At 45.0% G+C, this 21,560-nt stretch overlaps 1 protein-coding gene across 5 annotated transcripts; it reads left to right on the top strand.

The window, feature by feature from the left end:
• The first annotated feature begins 1,870 nt into the window (after window positions 1–1,870).
• On the top strand, window positions 1,871–19,483 carry LOC118076214 (SLAM family member 8). 5 transcript variants are annotated; one of them, XM_035098842.2, is made up of 6 exons: window positions 1,871–1,991; window positions 4,629–4,802; window positions 6,009–6,353; window positions 14,711–15,052; window positions 15,164–15,466; window positions 18,557–19,483. In XM_035098842.2, the coding sequence occupies exons 3-6, from the start codon at window positions 6,200–6,202 to the stop codon at window positions 18,688–18,690; spliced, it is 933 nt and encodes a 310-aa protein (XP_034954733.1). In that variant the 5' UTR covers window positions 1,871–1,991; window positions 4,629–4,802; window positions 6,009–6,199; the 3' UTR covers window positions 18,691–19,483. The 5 variants fall into 5 exon arrangements, 4 of the variants coding, with proteins under 4 accessions (XP_034954733.1, XP_034954731.1, XP_034954732.1 ...); XM_035098841.2 differs by lacking the exon at window positions 1,871–1,991 and adding an exon at window positions 3,667–4,380; XM_035098840.2 differs by lacking the exon at window positions 4,629–4,802.
• Window positions 19,484–21,560: the final 2,077 nt, after the last annotated feature.

The following is a 21,560-nucleotide window of genomic DNA, read 5'->3' as shown; positions in this document are numbered from 1 at the left end:
AGGTTTGGAGGCTGGAAGGATGGAGCGCCATAGAATGAGGTTCAGCCACAGACAGGCCCCTAAGTCTTAGCTTGCCTGCCTGTGGCATTTGGAGGCCCCCCTGCATTTGGCTACGGAGAACAGTGTCTAGATCGTGGGCTTAGTCTGCGGCTCAGTGCTGGGGAGCGGGGCTCCAATCCTCGCCCTACTGGGTTTGGGGATGTTGCGGGACTCCCCACACCAGCCCCCCTCCCTGACCACATGTGCCATGCTGGCTGCTGGGGACGGTGGCGGTTGGAGTCCAGGAACGCCCAGTGCCCTACAGCTTTCTATATCGGACAAACAGGCCAAACCCTACGCCAAAGGATAAATGGACACAAATCTGACATCAGGAATCACAAGACAGAGAAACCAGTAGGAGAACACTTCAATCTCCCAGGACATTCTATACAATATCTCAAAGTAGCTGTCTTATTACAAAAGAATTTCAGAAATAGACTGGAAAGAGAAGTTGCTGAATTGCAACTCATTAGCAAGCTTAAAACCATGGAGCCACCTGGTATGAACAGAGACATAGGATTCTTATCTCATTATACATGATAAAGCTATTTCTAGCCATCTCACCCATTGCTTTTTCCTGTAAGACCAATTGCAGTTGTTAACAGTCGTCAACAGGTTTACCACTCCTATCAGCCAATCACCCATTCCCACCCTCCTTCTGAGTAATACCCCTCCCCACCCTCTCACTATATATAAGGGTCTGGTGACTTCTGTTTCAGTGTATCTGAAGAAGTGAGCATGCACAAGAAAGCTCATACCAATGACGAACTTAGTTAGCCTCTAAGGTGCTACTGGAAGGATTTTTTTTATTTTGTTCAGAGGGCAGCATGTTACACAACACACTAGAGAGACAGAGCTAATATTTGCATTCCGCTTTTCCAATAACAAACGTCAAGCTCAAAGCAGCTCACAATCACAACAGCACTGCACACAAGTTACCCCATAGTCGCCTCTTCCTACACATTGCAACTACTAAACACCCTTTTCACCTTCTGCCCAATTTTGGATCCCCCACCCCCTATTGTGCAGACCCTTTGCTGCCCCTGCTGTTGTCTTAAGCCCCACTCTCATCTCTCCTACCCCCATTTAAAGACTCATGATATTCACATTGTATGTTTCTGTTGCCACTAGGTGGCCATCGTCGTCCAACAACAGAACTTGTTTCTGAAGCAAGTGTGTTTTATAGGACAATCAGTTGAGAGAGAAAGAGGAAGAATTCAGGATTTGTAGAGGAAGTATGCAACAGGGGTCCCCTTCTGCTAGATAAAATTCTGCTAGGCCAACAATATGCAGGAAGGTTTGGGAGCATCATAAAATCCTTTCTTGTTTGGATCGATAGTTGAGTAGGGCTGCCATAATGTCTGGACATCACCAGACATTTCCCTGGACATTACCTGGATTCCAAAGGCGGAATTGATGTCCGGGGGGGAATTTCTGGAAAGGCAGGGTTTCTTGAAAAAAAGGTTGTTCTTGAAAAAAAGCTCAACAACTTTTGGGTTGTTCTTGAAGTCAAAAGCACAATTCTTTCTCGGGAAACAACATTCTTTGGTAGCATACGAATACAAAATAGGAAGCAAATGTACAGATATAGGCAAGAGCATTCTTTGATTCCCCTCTCTGATCATGGTTTCTCTTATGACAATACATTTATCAGTGAATTGCTACATTTGGTAATCTGCAGCTGAGGCTCTTATATTTGCCTTGTGGTGTGCAGAGGCACACCCCCCCCACACCCACACCCACCCCACCCCCCCACACAGAGTTTCCTCTGCCCCACAGCACTGTTCCTTGAATCAGGAAGCATTGCAAAATAACCTTTGCACAGGGAAAATAAAAGAAAATAAAAGAAAACAGGAAGTGGTGATGTTAACCAGATCAAGATGCAGAAGGGTAACCACCCTTGTTTCACGCAAACATTCCCTGCTGGTGGTCACTCCACGTCCTCTGGAAGGGTAAGTTCGGTTCTGGGACTGGGAAGGAAGGACTACAGCTGACTCCCCAAGGTCCAGTCTTTCTGAGCTTTGTGCACCTTGATCACTGAACCCAGAGCAGCTGGGCTGATCCCTTGTGCTCCACCTTGATCACTGGGATCATCTGATGGGACACATCTGGGGGGTCTTCCGGCAGGGCTTTGCTTGGCACAGGGCCTTGTGGGTGGCAGGCCCTACTCTGGAACTCCCTGCCGGTTGAGGAGGTTCGGCAGGAATCCTTGCTGCCTATGAGCTGAGTAGTTGCATGAAGTGGGAAAAGAGGTTAAAGTAGTGGGAATGGCAGGAGGTTGGTGGGCAGAGCCAGCCCCTCGGACACACCTAACTTTGCAAAGTCATTTCCCCAAATAGAATGGCCTGGATTCAACACTCCCCCTCCCTGGAGGTCATGATCTTGGGGGCCAGCCACTGCCTCTCAGCCTAACCTACCTCACAGGGTTGTTGTGGGGTTTAAATGAGGAGGGCAAGAACCATCTATGCTACCTTGAGCTCCTCTAGAGAACAGGTGGGATATAAGGGCAATAAGTAAGTAAATATGATTAAGCTTTGAGAAGTGTAAGATGGTAACTTAGGAGGAGAGAGCCCCTGAGCATCTAACCCAGTGCTGTTGTTGTTTTAAACTGAGCTACAACTATTGCTGCACTCAGTGCAGAAATTAGGAAAAGGCTGTAAGTGTAATATGGGTAGGACCAGTGCTTCCCCCCCCCCAAGACAAATACAGAGAAGGAAAAACTCAAGAAGAAGGTCAAGAAAGAAGAGGAAAATCAAGGAGGAGGAGGAGTCGATTTGTAACCATTCAGTGGATTTGAAACTGGCTGGCTGACCGAACCCAAAGGGTGCTCATCAATGGCTCCTCCTCATCCTGGGGAGAAGTGACTAGTAGGGTGCCACAGGGTTCTGTCTTGGGCCCAGTCTTATTCAACATCTTTATCAATGACTTGGATGATAGGCTTGAGGGCATCCTGAGCAAGTTTGCAGATGACACCAAATTGGGAGGGGTGGCTAATACCCCAGAGGACAGGATCACACTTCAAAATGACCTTAACAGATTAGACAACTGGGCCAAATCAAACAAGATGAATTTTAACAAGGAGAAATGTAAAGTACTACACTTGGGCAAAAAAAATGAAAGGCACAAATACAGGATGGGAGACACCTGGCTTGAGAGCAGTACATGTGAAAAGGATCTAGGAGTCTTGGTAGACCACAAACTTGACATGAGTCAGCAGTGTGATGCAGCAGCTCAAAAAGCCAATGCAATTCTGGGCTGCATCAATAGGACTATAGCATCTAGATCAAGGGAAGTAATAGTACCACTGTATTCTGCTCTGGTCAGACCTCACCTGGAGTACTGTGTCCAGTTCTGGGCACCACAGTTCAAGAAGGATACTGACAAGCTGGAAAGTGTCCAGAGGAGGGCAACCAAAATGGTCAAAGGCCTGGAAACAATGCCTTATGAGGAACGACTTAGGGAGCTGGGTATGTTTAGCCTGGAGAAGAGAAGGTTAAGGGGTGATATGATAGCCATGTTGAAATATATAAAATGATGCCATATAGAGGAGGGAGAAAGGTTGTTTTCTGCTGCTCCAGAGAAGCGGACACGGAGCAATGGATTCAAACTACAAGAAAGAAGATTCCACCTAAACATTAGGAAGAACTTCCTGACAGTAAGAGCTGTTCAGCAGTGGAATTTGCTACCAAGGAGTGTGGTGGAGTCTCTTCTTTTGGAGGTCTTTAAGCAGAGGCTTGACAGGCATATGTCAAGAATGCTTTGATGGTGTTTCCTGCTTGGCAGGGGGTTGGACTGGATGGCCCTTGTGGTCTCTTACAACTCTATGATTCTATGATTCTTAGGCGATTGGTCTGCTTAGCTCAGTATTGCCCTCATTGACTGACAGTAGCTCTCCAGCAAATGCTCTGCCAACTGAATGGTGGCAGTTTCCAAAAGAGCAGTTAAGACTGAATGCAGGTTTCAGGTTGCAAACAAACTGCTCAACTCCCCTCTCTTGAGCTATATATATACCTGTACACCAATGGCTCCTAAGGACTCTTCTCTGCTTAGATCTATGAGTTAGGCAGACTCCTAGAAGTTCAGCAAGGAAACTGACTCACTTTTATTGACTAATCAGCTGATCCCAGATGACCAATTTGAGCCCTGCTTTCACTTTGCCTGCTTTCTTGGTGACTTTGTGACTTTCTCCCATCTTTGGTGGGATTTACCGTCACTTTCATGACTTGTTTAAACACAGCCCTGAGCTTTGCAGCATATGCAGAGTCATGGCTGCAAAATGTGCCGGGAAAATCTCCGTGGTCTGTCTTCTCTTGGGCACTTTTATCATCTGCTCCTTCCCTGGTAAGTTCTGCAACTCTTGCTACGGTAGATTTGTTAGCTTGTTGAAGGGGGTCAAGGTTGTTGAAGAGGGTTTGGGGAGTGAGGTTTGCCATGAAAGAGGAAGTGGGGATGGCTGTCTTACAGCTGAATGAGGCAGCTCAGAGAAAGTGCTAGCTCAGTTAACAGGAAGGCGCTTCTGCCCATAAATTTTAAACATGTGCAAACAAATCAGAAAGACTTATGCAAAGATTTCTGTCTTTCACTTCCAGTGCTTTGATGTAACTTGCGGCAGCTCCGGAATAAATAAACCACTAGCATTCCACAAAAGGGAACAATATGGAATGGAAAATGGAGAAAGCTTACTCTGGAGGGTAGATTCAACCAACAGATTCAAATGACAAGAAAGGAGATTCGAATTAAACATTAGGGAGAACTTTCTGATGGTAAGAGCCTCAGAAGGTGGTGGACTCTCCTTCCTTGAAGGTTTTGAAACAGAGGTTGGATGGCTGACCATTAGTTTGGAGGTCCCCATCACTTAGTTGTAGCTCTCGCAACCTGGCCCACTCTTTGGCAATGCTGATGGGGACACTTAAGGAGCCAGCTTCTTCTTCTTCTTCTTCTTCTTCTTCTTCTTCTTCTTCTTCTTCTTCTTCTTCTTCTTCTTCTTCTTCTTCTTCTTCTTCTTCTTCTTCTTCTTCTTCTTCTTCTTCTTCTTCTTCTTCTTCTTCTTCATTTTACTTGTATTTACAAGATTTACAAAATTGCAAAAGTCATAAACAATAAATAAACCACATCAAAAAATACACAACCAAATGGAAAACAATTTCCACATAAATCTAAATCTAAAACTAAGAATACAGCATTAATATCACAGTTTAAAATGACATAGGTAAAAAAACAACAACAGCAATTTAAAAACAAAAACAGAGCCCTCTGCCCAGCAGCAGCGGCAGCAGTCCTTTGTGGAGCCTGCCAGCCCCGCCCTAGTCCAGGTGGTGAGCGGCAGGACGGGGACCCTCGGGCGCTCAGTAAGGGAGTCCTCCTCTCATCTTCCCATCGTGTGTATTCTAGTAGACGTACCGTACATGTCTTGCTTTCTTAATTGGTTGTCATCCCTGCCACAGATGACGTGGGGTCCAAAGAGCGGAGGACTCCAATGAAGAATAGGGTTAGCAGGAGAGATCCCAAGGAAGCTCCAAAACAAAGATGAAACTCCATTAGCAGCTCAGGACATTGGGGGACGTCAAGAGGGTAGCAGACAGTTCACAGGCACCAGGGGAAGGAGACAGAGAACCAGAGGTGCCCCATCTCTGCAGACATGGTAGCTTAGGTCATTCTCTTACAAAGAAACTTGTCCAACTAATTTAGCAATTGAAACCTCTATTGCATTCTTTGTTTTTTTGAAATAATTTTTATTTGATTCAAACAAACAAATAACATGTAACAAAATCATTTCTAAATCCATATACAGTGGTACCTCGGTTTAAGAACAGCACTAATGCTAATATTCAGACCATCTTGAAAACATGCAACAATATCATGATATGCTGCTCTATCTGATATAAAAGAAGCATCAATATTTGGAACTCCCCCCTTCACTTTCTCACTTTCTCCTCTTACTTATTTTTCCCTTCCTGAAAAACACCTAGGCCTTGTAAGCAGTCAGGTACCAAAGACTCCTACGATTCTGCTGAACAAGATCTTGGGAGAATCTGCCTTGCTTCCTGTACATATAACCTCAGCCAATACCGTGTCCATAGTTAAATGGATATTCCACCCTCGAAAAGGTGAGGCAAACGACCTCGGACGATTCAGCGATGGGAAATGGGTGCGGTGGAATATGAGTGACAATTTTGGGCAGCGTCTGGAAACAGTTGATGGCTCCATGCTGAAGATAAGCAACTTGGTGGTGAAGGACAGTGGGGTCTACAAGGCTCATGTGACATTTTCCACAGGAGTGACTGAAACACACACGTTTGGCCTCACTGTCTATGGTACGTACTTGTTTCAGCATCTCAAACTTACTGTAAGGATGTGGGAGAAATTCAATCCCGTTCACTTTCACCTGCCTAGATGAAAGACCACCTCCTCCCTTACAGACTCTTTCAGGTGTTGAGATTGGCAGAGGGGGGCCTTCTTGGTAGTCCTGCCATCCTCAGAAGTTTGGGGAGGGTGGTCCGGGGTGGGTGGGGAGAGGGCTGTAACAAATTGACATAGTTTTGAAATTTCCCTTTTTCTTTTAGCCTGGCTTTGCAAGGGTTAAACCCACATCCTGCCTGATTGACTGGACATTCTAATGGAGGCGGGTCTGCTTGGAGCTTAAAAGGAGGGAGGAGCCGTTTTGTCGGTTGGAGAGTACAAGGGAGTGGGAGCGTGGGTGGTTGCAGGGTCAGGGTAGTGTAGGGTTTAGATAAGGAATAAGCAAGTTCCATGTTACGTGTTTGACAGCAATAACTTATGACAGTAACGAAGCTTGAATCTTTAAAGCAACCATTATGAATTTGAGTTAATAAACTTTCATCTTTTATGTGCCAAGGAGAAACCGTCTTTCTTATTTCCAGCAGAGTATCGAAAGCAGTATAGGTGGAAGCTCTTTAAAAGACAAAACTTCCCTCAAGAGTGGCGTCAATAGTTTGTGTCCTTGAGTAACACGGTATAGGCTGAAGGTGGACGACCCGGTGTGTCACTAAGTTTTTAGAGTGAGGGATTTCAAGCCGAGGGAATCTAATAAGATTGTTACAATCACCCTGAAAAGACAATTATTGCTTTTTTCAGGCAAGAGGGCATTCTGGTTTATCCTCTGGCCTTTTCAGCATCACCAAATCTCAATTCCAGTCATATCAATCATCTTGCTTGTGTTCTTGGGGGTCTTCCTGTATAGGAAAATCAACAAAACGTCAGACCCCAAAGGTAGGAAGCATCTTTTGTTACTCTCTAGTACATGTCAACTGGAGTTGGGTTGGCCAATTATGCATTCTTCTTTCCCTGGCTATCCTGAGAGATCCGTGCTTGTTAATCTTATGGAATAGCACATTTCTGCCGTTGGGGCCAGCGATGCTTCTGAATGTCAGCTGCAGGAAACAGCTGGAGGGGAGAGTTGCTCTTGTGCTCAATTCCTGCTTGCTGGTTTCCCACAGGCATCTCATGGGCCTCTGTAAGAAAAAGCTGCAGGATCAGACTTCCAGTTGGTCACGACGCCATCAGGACAGGGGATTCTTCAGCTGAGGAAACCCCAGCGCTTTGAAGTAAGGGGGTACCGCAAGATGCTGGATTAGGTGGGCCCCCTTTGGCCTGATCCAGCAGCTGGGCTCTTCTTATGCTACTATGTTCTTATGCACAAGCAGAAGTGTGGATGAGCCCAAAGTGGAAGCAAGATGCCTGTCGATCTGGTAGTGTACAGGATTTGATTTATTCCTGGTTTGCTCTGCAGCCTCAAATCTTCAGGATCTGTTTTCTTAGCGTGTGGTTGGCCCTGCATTATGAAGCCTCTTACATTTCTCTTTCTGCCTGTCTCTGCAGGTTGACGAGAATAGAGAACGCCTCTCTCTCTCTCTCTGACAATGACTGAGCTGCATCAACCCTCACTCCCCCCCCCCCCAAGAGGAGACATTCCGGGGGGAAACATTCCTTTGGGAGACTGGGTGCATTATGGCATTTTTGCACAAGGTCGCTTTCTGAATAATACAAGTTGTTGGAAGCTACAAGTGAGGAGAGTGTTGCTGTTGCGCTCACGTCCTGCTCTCGGGGTTCACAGTGGGGCATTTGGTTGGCCACTGTGAGAACAGGATGCTGGACTAAGTGAAGCTTTAGGCTAATCCATGTTACTGGGAAATTGGAAGGGGAGGTGAGAGACCCCCCCCCAAAAAACCCCTTCCTTCCTCACACTACAAGGCAAAGACTAAGAGCCTCCGCTGCACATTATTCACTGATAAATGTCTCTATGTACTGGCTCAATGGGAAAACTTTAGAAATTCATATAAAATCAGTCCAGTGATGGATTTGCGCCATTCCAACATTGTTCTACTCAGAAGGAAAATCGCTAGCAGGGGAGGAGCTTGGGACGTGGGTAGGGGCAGCCATAATTGGCTCCACTGCCTGGGTGATAATTGCTGGCATCCTGGCACCTGAGTGCCAGACAGGTAGTCATTCCAAGAACAATCCCAAACCCAACCTTAGTGGATTGGGGTCTCGGCTTAACTTGGCTGGGAAAACAAGAAAATGTCAATGCTTACCTTTGTTTCACCTAAAGATTGCAAGGGGGAGGTCAGGTTTCTGCCAGAAGATCCCTCCCTGAGCCGAGGGCTAGATTGAGATTCAGCGCTGAGGTCCTTCTGGCGGTTCCCTCGCTGAGAGAAGCAAAGTTACAGGGAACCAGGCAGAGGGCCTTCTCGGTAGTGGCACCCACCCTGTGGAATGCCCTCCCATCAGATGTCAAAGAGAAACACAACTACAGTCGTACCTTGGGTTGCGAACACTTCGGGTTACGAACAACCCGGGTTACGAACTGCGCAAACCCGGAAGTATTTTCGGTGCGTGTGCGTGTGCAGAAGCGCCGCGCACATTTGCGCATGCGCAAAGCACAAAAATAGCGGAAATGGCGCTTTGCGCATGCGCAAAATGCCCTTTTCGGGTTACAAACTTTTCGGGTTACGAACTGCGATCCGGAACGGATCGCGTTCGTAACCCAAGGTACCACTGTACCAGACTTTTAGAAGTCATCTGAAGGCAGCCCTGTTTAGGGAAGCTTTTAATGTTCAATAGACTATTGTATTTTAATATTTTGTTGGAAGCTGCAAGCCGCCCAGAGTGGCTGGAGAAACCCAGCCAGATGGGCAAGGTATAAATAAATAAATGATGATGATGATGATGACATAGTTATGACAAATGTATGATGCTTTAGTAAGGGTGTTATGGGTAATTTGGGAAACTTATAAAAAGGGGAGCCTTCCTTTGTTCAGGGCTTCTTTCTGCTTCTTCAACGTAGTAGTTTGAAGTCTTGTTGCAATAATAAAGATCAGGCCTACTGGCTGCTGTTTTGCTTCTCTAATCTTGGCTGGAGTCTTTGTTTGACAATCCAAGAGAGCTGGGAAATTCCCCCTGTAACATCCAACAAAGCACTTCCTGTGTTATAATGATGAATGACTTGTGTCAACTGATACCTCCACATGGGGGCTCTCTGCAAAAGACAACCATGTAGAGCATGATCCCAATGGGTGAGAGGGAAGACCAGCATGATGAAATGGGTAGTGCAGTTATGGTGAGAATGCAGCAGCTTCTCTGAAGACAATTCCATCAAGTCATGATGGCTGCATAATGGCTCCCGTTTCAGAGGCACCAGGCCACTGAATAATAATGGGGAGCAGAAGTGGGGAGAGTTATCAGGCCCCCTTTAGCCTGATCCACTTGTAGGGCTCTTTGCATGCTCTTAATACAAGCAAGCAATGCAAGAGCAGAAGTCAGTAGATCAGACGCCAACCTAACAGCCAATAAGGGAAATCTAAGAACTGGATAGGAATTTGTTACAAGCTGTACGTATGTTTGAACCCACATGCATGTCTGGCATGTACAGTATAGGAACTCACCATAACATGTTTAAAGGGAATGGAAGCTTTTGTGTGGAATCAGGGTGTGTGTTCATTTAAAATGTGTGCATGCTTTTAATCCATACACCCAATAAAGAGCTTTTCTACAAAAAGAGTTGTTTACTACACGGAAATGAAAGAGGGGGAGTTTACGAGTGCTGCTTCAGACAGCGAGGTAACAGGCGTTACCATTAACATCCACACAGCTTAATTCCAAACAGTTAAGGATCCCTAAGTACCCAGAAGTCTTAGAGAAAGTGATTGCAGCCATGTGCCATAGTAACCACTAGGGATGGGAAGGTATATACCAAATCTTGGAGGAAGAGGAACGCTAAGAGTTAAGCTTAACTTCTGAGAGTTAAGCTTCCTACTTCAGATTCCTGTGCCAGCAAGGTAACAGTCTCTCACCCATTCCTTGGTCCAGCAAAGTGTTGGGTTGGTCCATGAGACGCTTGAGGAGCCAAGAGGGAGTCCCATTGCAGCTGTGAGCTAACTAACCATTGAAAATCTGAGGTTTAAGTATACTGAAACGTATACCTGTAGAGAGCCAGTGTGGTGTAGTGGTTAGAGTGTCAGACTAGGACATGGGAGATAGGGCTGGGTGATATTAGGTTTTCAACATCCTGCCATATCGCCAGGTAAACATCACAATATAGTGAGGGCTGTGGGTTAAACCACAGAGCCTAGGGCTTGCTGATCAGAAGGTCGGCGGTTCGAATCCCTGTGAAGGGGTGAGCTCCCGTTGCTCGGTCCCAGCTCCTGCCAACCTAGCAGTTCGAAAGCATGTCAAAGTGCAAGTAGATAAATAGGTACTGCTACAGTGGGAAGGTAAATGGCGTTTCCGTGCGCTGCTCTGGTTCGCCAGAAGCGGCTTAGTCATGCTGGCCACATGATCTGGAAGCTGCACGCCGGCTCCCTTGGCCAATAAAGCGAGATGAGTGCCGCAACCCCAGAGTCTGTCACGACTAGACCTAATGGTCAGGGGTCCCTTTACCTTTACCTTTATAGTGAGGGATACATCACAATGTCTGAAATAAGGAGGAAGGAGGAAATAGGATGGGGAGAAGCAGCCAAGATACATCACCCAGCCCTAGTATTGGCCCCACACCTGGGGAACACAGAGGGAGAGGGGATTGCGAAGTCGGACAGGCATGGCACTGTTCACACAAATGAGGAGTCCCGGCCCACATTGAAAACCGCAAGGCACTGGGTTGAAACTGCCACCGCTCTTGCCACCGCCACTGCCTGGCATGCGGAGGGAAAAGGAAGGAGCACTGGCTCAACCATCACGAGGCATTGTGGTGAAGATGCTGCTGCCCTCGCTGCTGCCAGTGCCCAGCCTGGGGAGGAATAAGGCAGCCCACCCGCTCAGCCAGAGAAGGCGGTTAAGGTGCCAGTAAACCCCACCTGCAGTATACTGCCTTGGTCAAAAATCGGGTCATCATCATCACGCTCTGGCCCTCAAACTTGTTCTGGACAATGTATCAGTACATCTCCCAGACCTACTGGGAGTCCCAGGTTCAAATCCCCACACAGTCCTGAAACTTACTGAGTGACCTTGGGCCACCTCACAGGGTTGTGAAGATAAAATGGGTGTGTGTGTGTAGACCCTTGAAGGGCTCCTTGAGATGCAAGTGCAACAAATGAACAAACCTTTGATTCTTCTAACTTTTATGGAGAGAGGGGGAAAGGGGCTTCTTTAGTGAGCGAATAAGGTAACCCGTAATCCTGAGAACCATTGTTTGCTCCTTCTAGTGCATTGTTGTTTTGTAAGATGAGTTTGAAGTGAAGAGGACCTGGCCTTCATTTTTGGAAGACCACATCCACATTTCTCTAGTTCCTGAATAACGAACTTATCTCAAAAGATATTTCCATTGTCTTTGTCAAGACCTGTTCCTGCAAACAGGAGGAGGGTTATTACATTTTTTGGTAAATACAAGGGACACACACACACACTCTTAAAATACACGACTGGTCAGAAAAATACTTTCATGAAAGTAACCAAAACCTTAGAGCAGCAGCAAAAAACATTTCTAAGAAAGTGATCAACACACAGGGCCCTTCTGATGGAGCAATCTGCCAGTTTTGAGCTCTCTCAGTTTCCAATCTTCCTCACTGCACCTTTCTCTCCAAGGAGCTCAAGGTGGTGTACATGGTTCTCTCCCAGCTCCTTTAATCTCTACAACAACCCTGTGAGGTAGGTCAGACTGAGGGGTAGTGACTGGCCCCAGTGAGCATCATGGCCGAGTGGGATTCAAACCCTTATCTCCCAGGTCCCAGTCCAACACTCTAACCACTACACCATACTGGCTCATTTCAGTGTACATTTATCCCACAAAAGCTTGGTTCCATTTTGCCTAATTCCCCCCTTTTTTGCAAGCAAATTTCCCTGAAGAGCATGTGCTTTGGTATACAGTATTGATTCCCTGGGTATATGCATTTTTCTGCACCCATTCCCCTAATAAACACACACACACACACACACACACACACACACACACACCCCTATTGGCCATGCAAAAATTCTCAGAAGTGTGAGTTTTGGAGAAAAGCTGAGTTTTGGTTCACCTGCTGTCATCCCTTCTGCTGGGATGTGCAGCCATCACGTCAGCTTTTATCTTCTTTGATCTGCTACCAGGAAACCCAGGGCCAACACTTCTCAGACTGGGGTGAGAGGGCCTCACCCAATTGCTGCTTCTGGCAGGGAAGTGAGACTTAAGTGTCAAGCTCGGGGGCTGAAGAGGAAACTTGTGGTTGGTTGGGAGGCCTGAAGGCAACACAGGAGGGGCTGAAGACTTGTGCAGAGAAGGAAGACCTCACACAAGAACCCATTTCAGCACTGCGGGAGGAAGGTACCGTAGCAGAGAACGGAGGCAGAGGCAAGGATGGAAACCCACAGCACCCAGCTCATGCTTCTGCTCGCCATTCTCCAGTTCCCAGGTGAGCAGTGGAGAAAAGGGAGACAGGAATCCCATGGCCAGCCCAGTGCCTAGCAAGACCTACCTCCCCTGACAGAGGCTGGTTTCTGGATCCCAAGTGGGGAGGGAATCCTCTTTGTTGCACTCAGGTCCTGCTTGCTTGCAGATTTCCTTTGGGTCATCTGGTTGACTGTTATTGACTGGGCTAGATGGGCCCCCTTGGGCTTTATCCAGCTGCTGCTGAAAGACTCTTCTGATGTTCTCAGGACCCAAAACAGTCAAGGGTGCTCCTCATCTCCAGCGCAAGTCCTTAGTGGAGTGGTGCATCCCGATGGAAAGAGCCAGGGGTGGTTAGATTGTTGGACTGGAGCCTGGGAGAGACCAGGGTTCGGATCCCCACTTGGCCATGAAGCTCCCTGGTTGTGACATTGGAGCCAGTCACCATCTTTCAGCCTAGCCTACCTCAGAGGGTAGTTGTGAAGTTAAAATGGGGAGGAGGGAAAGCATGTACACCACTGAGACCAAGGAAATTATGGTAGCTTCACCTGCCTAGCTGGCAGCCATTCTCCTGAAATTCAAGGACCCCCCACCCCCACCCCCAACAACAGCAGCAGCAACTTTGTGAAATGGGAATCATTCTGTTGTTCCAAGGAAAGCGAGCAGCCGTAAGTTCCAAGAAGGTTTTGACATCTTCAGATTTTCAGACTTTAAGAGAAGGATTTTCGCTTTCCATTGTAGGGAAGCAAAACTGCAGGGTTTACGCAAATCAAAAGGTCACAGATAAGATGGAAAAAGCTAAAGGCATATAAAAGAGAATAATTAAAAAGCAATTAAACTCTAATAGAATTAAAACAATGGACAAAAGGGTTTATTAAAACTCAGATAGTAAAAACAGCACATCAATATTTAAAGCTGCATCATTGAAAACAAAACAAAAAACAGTCTATAGTATCTATAGCTTTTAATGTTTGATGTTTTCTTGTGAAATATTTTGTTGGGAGCCGCCCAGAGTGGCTCAGGCTATCCAGTCAGATGGGCAGCATATAAATAATAAATAATAATTATAAATAATAAAATGATCATTGTTATTACAGTGGGGACATACGTTTTCTCTCCCTATAGTTATTATTACTATTATTAATTACTGCTGGCATCCATTATCACTATTAATTATTACTACTAGTAGTAATTATTACTAGTAATTACTGTCACTATTAATTATTATTACTATTGTAGTAGTAATAATAAATAATAATAAATTTTATTTATACCCCACCCTTCCCAGTCAAGACCGGGCTCAGGGCGGCTAACAACAAGAATATCAAAGCAAGCATAAAAGAAACAATTCAATTAAAATGCAGATTAAATACAATGTTAAAATTCAATTTTAAAATTAGGAATCTACAAGTGGAATCTCATTTAAATATCTGTAGGATAAAGCCTTAGGGGAGGGTAACACTGGGGTCAGACTGAGTCAGTCCAAAGACCAAGCGGAACAGCTCCGTCTTGCAGGCCCTACGAAAAGATGACAACTCCCGCTGGGCCCTAGTCTCCTGAGAGAGAGCGTTCCACCAGGTCGGGGCTAGTACTGAAAAGGCCCTGGTCCTGGTCGAGGCCAGTCTAACCACCTTGTGACTCGGGATCTCCAGTATGTTATTATTTGTGGACCCTAATGTCCTCTGCGGGGCATACCGGGAGAGGCGGTCCCGTAGGTACGAGGGTCCTAAGCCGCATAAGGCTTTAAAGGTCAAAACCAGCACCTTAAACCTGACCCTGTACTCCACCGGGAGCCAGTGCAGCTGGTAAAGCACTGAATGAATGTGGTTTGCTTTCATTTCTTATTGGCTTCAGGTGCTGCTCATTTTCCTGCGCAAGATCCCCCCAACCAGCTGCACAGGATTCTCGGTGGGTCAGTCTTGTTTCGCCTAAATATACCCCCCCTGAAAAGAGTGGACGAGGTTGAATGGAAATTCACCCCCACTGGGGTTCAGCCACTCCTGGTTGCCGAGTTCGCCGAGGGGAAGCTGAGGAGACCACATGCAAACGACAGTTTTGGACCATGGGTAGAAATGGTTGATGAGACCACGCTGAAGATGAAAGACCTGACAGTGGCGGACTCTGGAGTGATGGACGTCCGTGTGAGGTTTGCTTCCTCAGCGATTGTGGAATACTCCTTCCGCCTCATGGTCCATGGTAAGGGACTCTATCTTCTTTGCCTATCTCACAACCAAGTGAGGAGTTAGGATGGCTATCAATCTTTTTGTGTGCCACAGAGCGCAAACATCTATCGTTTTTATCCAACAGAGCCGGTGCCGCCACCACAAATAAATCACCAGGTCATTTCCAGCACTGCCAATCGATGTAACATGACGCTGCATTGTCGGGCGCCTGGAAAGTCAGATTTGCATTTTTCCTGGGAAAACAGAAACCCACTCAGGACCTCAGAAGCTTTAGACTGGTATCGCCTCACCAACGACGACAAGGATCTTCACCTGTCATGGCGGCCAAACACCTCAGATTCCACTTTCACCTGCCTGGTCAGCAATCCAGTTGATCAGAAGAACATCTCGCTTGATGTTTTCAACATCTGTCACGATGAAGCTCAAGGTCAGTCAAACTCTAGCATGGCCCTGTTGCTGTTTTACAGGTCTATTCTCTGGATTGTTATTGTAATTAAAAAAAAAAAAAACTTTTAGAACTTTATGTTATGCTTTAATATTTTCCCCCCTGCAAGTTGCTTAGAGACACTTTATGGAGCAAACAGCTAATCAACAGGATTTATTTGGACTACTTGACCCTTGGGGTGCATCCCAATTCTACAATTCCATGATTCTATGAAAATACAATCATGATTCTAGGTGTCGTTCAAGAATGGTCCTACTCAGAGTAAACCCACTGAAGTCAATGGACATGACTAACATTAATGAAGTTGGAAGGGACCCCCAAGGGTTGTATCTCTTGTTTATCACAGAAACATAGAATTGCAGAGTTGGAAGGGGCACCAAGAGCTATCTAGTCCTACCCCCTGCAATGCAATAATCACAGCTAACAAACCCCTGACAGATGGTCTTCCAACCTCTGTTTCAAAACCTCCACCTACCAAGGGAGCCTAATCCACTGCTGAATGGCTCTTACCATTAGAAAGTTCTTCATAATGTTTAATTAGAATCTCCTTTCTTGTAATTTGAGTCTGATTCCAGTCTTCCCCTCTGGAGAAGCAGAAAATAAGCTTGCTCCATCATTTCAATGGGTATACTCTGAGTAGAACTTAGCTGAATACAGCTAAATATGAATACCTTAAAGTTCATTTTTAGTACATTACAAGCATTACTCAAATCCTGCCAAAGTTTTTAGTTGTTTACTGTGTTCTGTTAAGTACTTTGTAAATTTAGGGCGCACCCTATTCTCCTGATTGCAATCAGGTTTAGCTGTGTCCTCGGACTTCATGGTGAAAGATGGATAAGAAATCTAAACAATGTTAACGCTGCTGCTACTACTAAAACAATAATGCCCTCAGAATAATGTCATGGCCCTCAGAAGAAGCCCTGTAAGGCACAGGGAATGAATCACATTGTACAATACAGTATACTGAATGTTTCCAGTAAGATACAGTTGCGTAGCTAAAAGGGTGGGTCTTGAGGCCACCCACTAAACGAGTTTGCCACGATGTCTTGGGGTGCCGGGCTATGGAGAAATATCCGGGATACCTTAATTTTGGTGGGTGTCTGACCTACTCGGATAAAAAAACTAACAGAGGATTGCAATCAGGAGAATAGGGTGCGCCCTAAATTTACAAAGTACTTAACAGAACACAGTAAACAACTAAAAACTTTGGCAGGATTTGAGTAATGCTTGTAATGTACTAAAAATGAAGGTAAAAATGGATTATTTTGTGTAAAATAGGGAAAATATATGATGCAGTTGAAAAAGATTGAAAATGGAAACCATGGAAGGGTGGAGGGAAGTCTGAAGATTCAGGGAATCCTAAATGTTGATGATTACGTCTAATGTTTGAATTTAAATGTGTAGTGTAAAACTGAATAAAAAAGATTATATTAAAAAATAGGGTGCGTCCTAAAATATGCAGTATATATTTCAGGTTTTGAAGACCATGCTTCACTGTCTGGTTTATAACCACAATTTTACAAGAACGTAAGCAGCAGATTTTTAAACCTGGTTTTAAGCTGAGCTGAAAGCTGAAAGCTACATTCAAAGTTATCGGTTGCCTCTTTCCACTTAAAATAACTGAATTCTTTTAGCTGTAAAAAAATGAAATCTATGCTAAGCTAAGCCTCCCTTTTTGATGCTAAGCTGACTCTCCAACTAGCTGGGTCTGTTTACGTAAGGATCATTATTCCAGCTTCCCATTTCTAATTGTATGACTCCCCTCCGCACCCCAAATGGTCATCAAACTCTTTCTTAGGAAAGGAAGGGGAGGGAATTACAGGTAACATGAAAATGGTGTGTGTGTGTGGAGGGACTGGGGCAAGCTTTTAGAAGCCAAGACCAAAAGAGGGAGCCTCTCAAAATTGGTTTGAATTGCTAAGTGATATTAATAAGCCTTTTTATTTTTTTTAAATGGTGTGTGTGGGAGAAGAATTTATTGCTGTGCTGAAAAGTGAAAACTAAAATATGAACTCTAAAGGAAGAAGTGAAACAGGAGAAATGTGAGGTTTAACGAAGAGGGAGCAAGCGCTATAAAAGTCATTATTTTGGGAGCTGAAGACTTTCCCAGTTGAATAAATGAACCTTTGCTACTAGCATTTACTGTATTTTTCCATGTACAGTATAAGACGTCCCCATGTATAAGACGACCCCTATTTTTTGAGCCCAAAATTAAGAAATAAATAATTGCAACATATAGACTTACACATGGAAAAATACAATATTTGTTAGGGCTTTAGTCTTGTTTTTAACGCATTTGCTGATTGTGTGTTTTTTAACGCTTTTTAATCATCTGATGTGTAAGTCTCCTTGAGACAGTGGTTTAGAAAGCAATGAATAAAAATTAGAAAGCAATAAGAAAAATAAAACACATCAATTTATTTTATAAAAGGTAACTAATGTTTGATTGTAAGAAAAAAGCTCTCAAAGTGGTTTACAAAAAAGATAAAACAAATTATGAATAAGAAAAAATAACAATAATTTAAGACTTTTGAAAAGTTAAGATAACAATAAAACTTGCACCAACTTTCTGGGCAAACTTATCTAAAGAAAAATGTTTTCCCCAGGCACTGGAAAGTGTACAGTTGAATGCTCTTGCCTGATATAATGTGTTTGTTCTGTTTTTAATTATCTTAGGTGTAAGTTTCATTGAAATAGTGGTTTACAAGATGATTGATAAAACAACAATAATAGTAAAAATAGCAATGGTTGTCTCCAATAAAGTTCTAGACAGAGTAGGCGCACTGAAAGGAATAAGTCCGAATCAGTCATGGATGATAACTTCAATGGATCTACTCTGAGTAAGCATTTTAAATGCTTGGGCAAACAGCAGTGTTTCAGTGGGAGCTAATTTTTTCCTGCCGCCTCATCAGTATGCCAAATTGTGACAAGTAAATATAAGTTAACAGAATTAAGCAGCATTTGGGGGACAGAGTATGGATAACAGTTGGGGTGGGGGGGGGCAAAGGTCTGAAAGTCCACCGTTCTCAATTTTGAAAGACTTCTTCCATCCTCCTCCTCCCCCCCCTGTAGATGGATGTAGCTGCTTCTCCTGGGTGAGGACTGCCATGGCCGTGGGGCTGGGCCTCCAGGTTGCCACCATCATCTTGTTAAACATTCTGGAAAGGAAAGTTTCAGACCAGCGTTGTGTCGGCGTAGAACCATGAACTGCTAATGTGGAGCCCATGGGTGCCCACCAGTAATTGCTATTGTGGCCTCTGCAATAGGTTTTGATAAATATCTCCTTTTTGAAAAGCCACAGTATGCGAGGGACTGTTTGCTCTTCCTGCTTGCAGTGGCTCAGACTCTCTTACCACAACTCTGCCACATTTGAGATCGGACCCCCCTGACTACCGCCTTCCATTCCAGACAGAGGAGAGGCGCCCAGAGCTTTCATCTGAGAGCATCGTGGTGGCGGCGGCTGAAGTACGTGCTTTTCTTTCCATTGGTGGAGGTGGCTGATGCCACAAAATTTCAAATCCTCCCAGTGCCCCAAAATGTTTGGCACCCCTGGTGTAGTTGGTTGGAAAAGACACCCTGTCCTGTCTGTTGGTTTGCAAATGCCTAGAAGGGTTGCTCTTAGCCACTGCCTGCCTGCATTAAAGAGAGACTCTTTCTGCCCCACATGGCAAGGAACAACAAAGCTTCCCCCACTGGGAATCTCCAGATTGCATTTTAAAATCATGCATACTGAAAATGAATGCCACATCGGATTTAAAAGTTGCTCAAGTTTGTTACTGTATGAGATGGTGACATTTTGCAGTGTTTAGTGGTTTAAGTCAATTGGTTGGTCCAATCGCTGGGAGGTGGTGGGGGGAAATGGTGAAACATAAATGCAACTGATAAATAAACCATGGCAAAGGTTTGAGACTCCTCCAATTCTTCACTCTTGAAAGCAAGGAGACAATATTTATCACCCCTTCAAAAATAATGAATAATAGAGGTTCCCTAGCAGCAACTTTCTGAGCGATCACCATGCGTGTTAGCAGACAACAGCGGAAGTGGAGAACATGCTGTCAGATCAATTTTCACTAGATAATTCTTTCCTCTCAGTTGGTTTCTGGCTTATATGTTTCACACCTCTGGTCTAATGCGACAAAAGGCAGAGAGATGTTTACCACAGCGGAAAGGATGACCAAAAGCTTCTCTTATATAGCTGCAAACGTGATGAACATGGGAACATGATGGATTGGGACAATGGCCCATCTAGTCCAGCACCCTCTTCTCACCATGGCCAACCAGGTGCCCATTGTGGAAAACCCACAGAATCTATGGGATGAACCAGGACTGGAATGCAACTCTCCCTTCCTGCAATTCCTGGCAGCCGTATTCAGAGGTTTTCAGAGTAGGGTTGCCACATTTGGTCAGGCAACATAAGGGGCAGGAATGGGGGTGGGGTGGGGATTAAAAATGGCTGTACCTGTTGCCAAAATGACTTCAAAGCAATCCATTACAATGGGTTGTTTCCAGTGCTGGTTATACTCATAGAGCAGACCCAATAAAAATTATGGATCTAAGTTAGCAAAGCACATTCAGTTCAATGAATCACATTCTCTCCACTTAACTGAGTTTCTGCCTGTCAGAAGAATGGTAAATGCAGAAACCCAGCCAGAAAGAGGGATGGAGATAGCAACCGCTTCTGTTTCTCTTCCTCACAGAACTTTGCATCCAACATCCCTTTCCAAATACAGTGGTACCTCGGGTTACAAACACCTTGGGTTACAGACTCCGCTAACCTGGAAGTAGTAGAATCATAGAATCATAGAATTGGAAGAGACCACAAGGGCCATCCAGTCCATCCCCCTGCCAAGCAGGAAACACCATCAAAGCATTCCTGACAGATGGCCGTCAAGCCTCTGCTTAAAGACCTCCAAAGAAGGAGACTCCACCACACTGCTTGGCAGCAAATTCCACTGTCAACTTTGTACTTTGGGTTAAGAACTTTACCCCAGGATGACAATAGAAATTGCGTGCCGGCGGCATGGTGGAGGCAGGAGGCCCCATTAGCTAAAGTGGTATCTCAGGTTAAGAACAGTTTCCGGTTAAGAACGGACCTCTGGAACGAATTTAAGTTCTTAACCAGAGGTACCACTGTAGCTGCTAATGCCAATTCATACACACAGGCACCTAATCAAATCTGTAAAGCTTCAAAAGGAACTTTTAGGAGAGGAGTACAAAGGATAACTCATAAAGTTATCAAAGTTGACTTAGCTGCACCTGGTCACCCATTATCTGCCAGGGCTTCTTGGATATGCTGCAGTGATTATGTTTATGCACTATGAATGGTGAACATAAAGGACCCCTGGGTGTTAAATCCAGTCAAATTCAACTTTGGGGTGCGGCACTCATCTGTTTTCAGACAAAGGGAGCTGGTGTTTGTCCACAGACAGCTTTCCGGGTCATATGGCCAGCATGACTTAACTGATTCTGGCGCAATGGAACACCATGATGGAAATGAGAGCGCACAGAAAAGCCGTTTACCTTCTCGCCAGAGCGATACCTATTTATCTACTTGCATTGGCATGCTTTTGAATTGCTAGGTTGGCAGGAGCTGGGACAGAGCAACGGGAGCTCACCCCGTCATGGGGATTCGAACCGCTGACCTTCCGATGGGCAAGCCCAAGAGGCTCAGAGGTTTAGACCACAGAGCCACCTGTGTTCCTTAGTCACTGACTGTCAGTGTTGAGCATACTAATAGTCTAACTCAGCATAATACAATTTTCCATGCTTCTAAATGTTCTTTTTTCCTCTGGCTTCCAAGAAAGAGGTGATTTGTGAACATCTATAGATTTTTTTTAGTTATGGGAAAAATAAGGGGTTGGGCTGCTAAGTTATGATCTGGGTGTTCGCAATACACCTGCATCTTGAGAATTCATCCTATTAATCAGGTGCTGTATGAAGTACATCAGATACAATGGAAAGCTTAGTGAACGGCTAATATTGTAACATCAGAAGACGTGAGGGGTGTTAGGAATGAGACTTCCCAAAATATCTTAATATTTATGGACATTAGTCTATCTTTAAATACCCAGAAGCT

The sequence above is a fragment of the Zootoca vivipara genome, chromosome 17, assembly GCF_963506605.1.
Source record: "Zootoca vivipara chromosome 17, rZooViv1.1, whole genome shotgun sequence".
Taxonomy (NCBI): Eukaryota; Metazoa; Chordata; class Lepidosauria; order Squamata; family Lacertidae; genus Zootoca; species Zootoca vivipara.
Note: the sequence above shows the minus strand (reverse complement) of the source record. Positions and strands in the feature narration are given on the sequence as shown.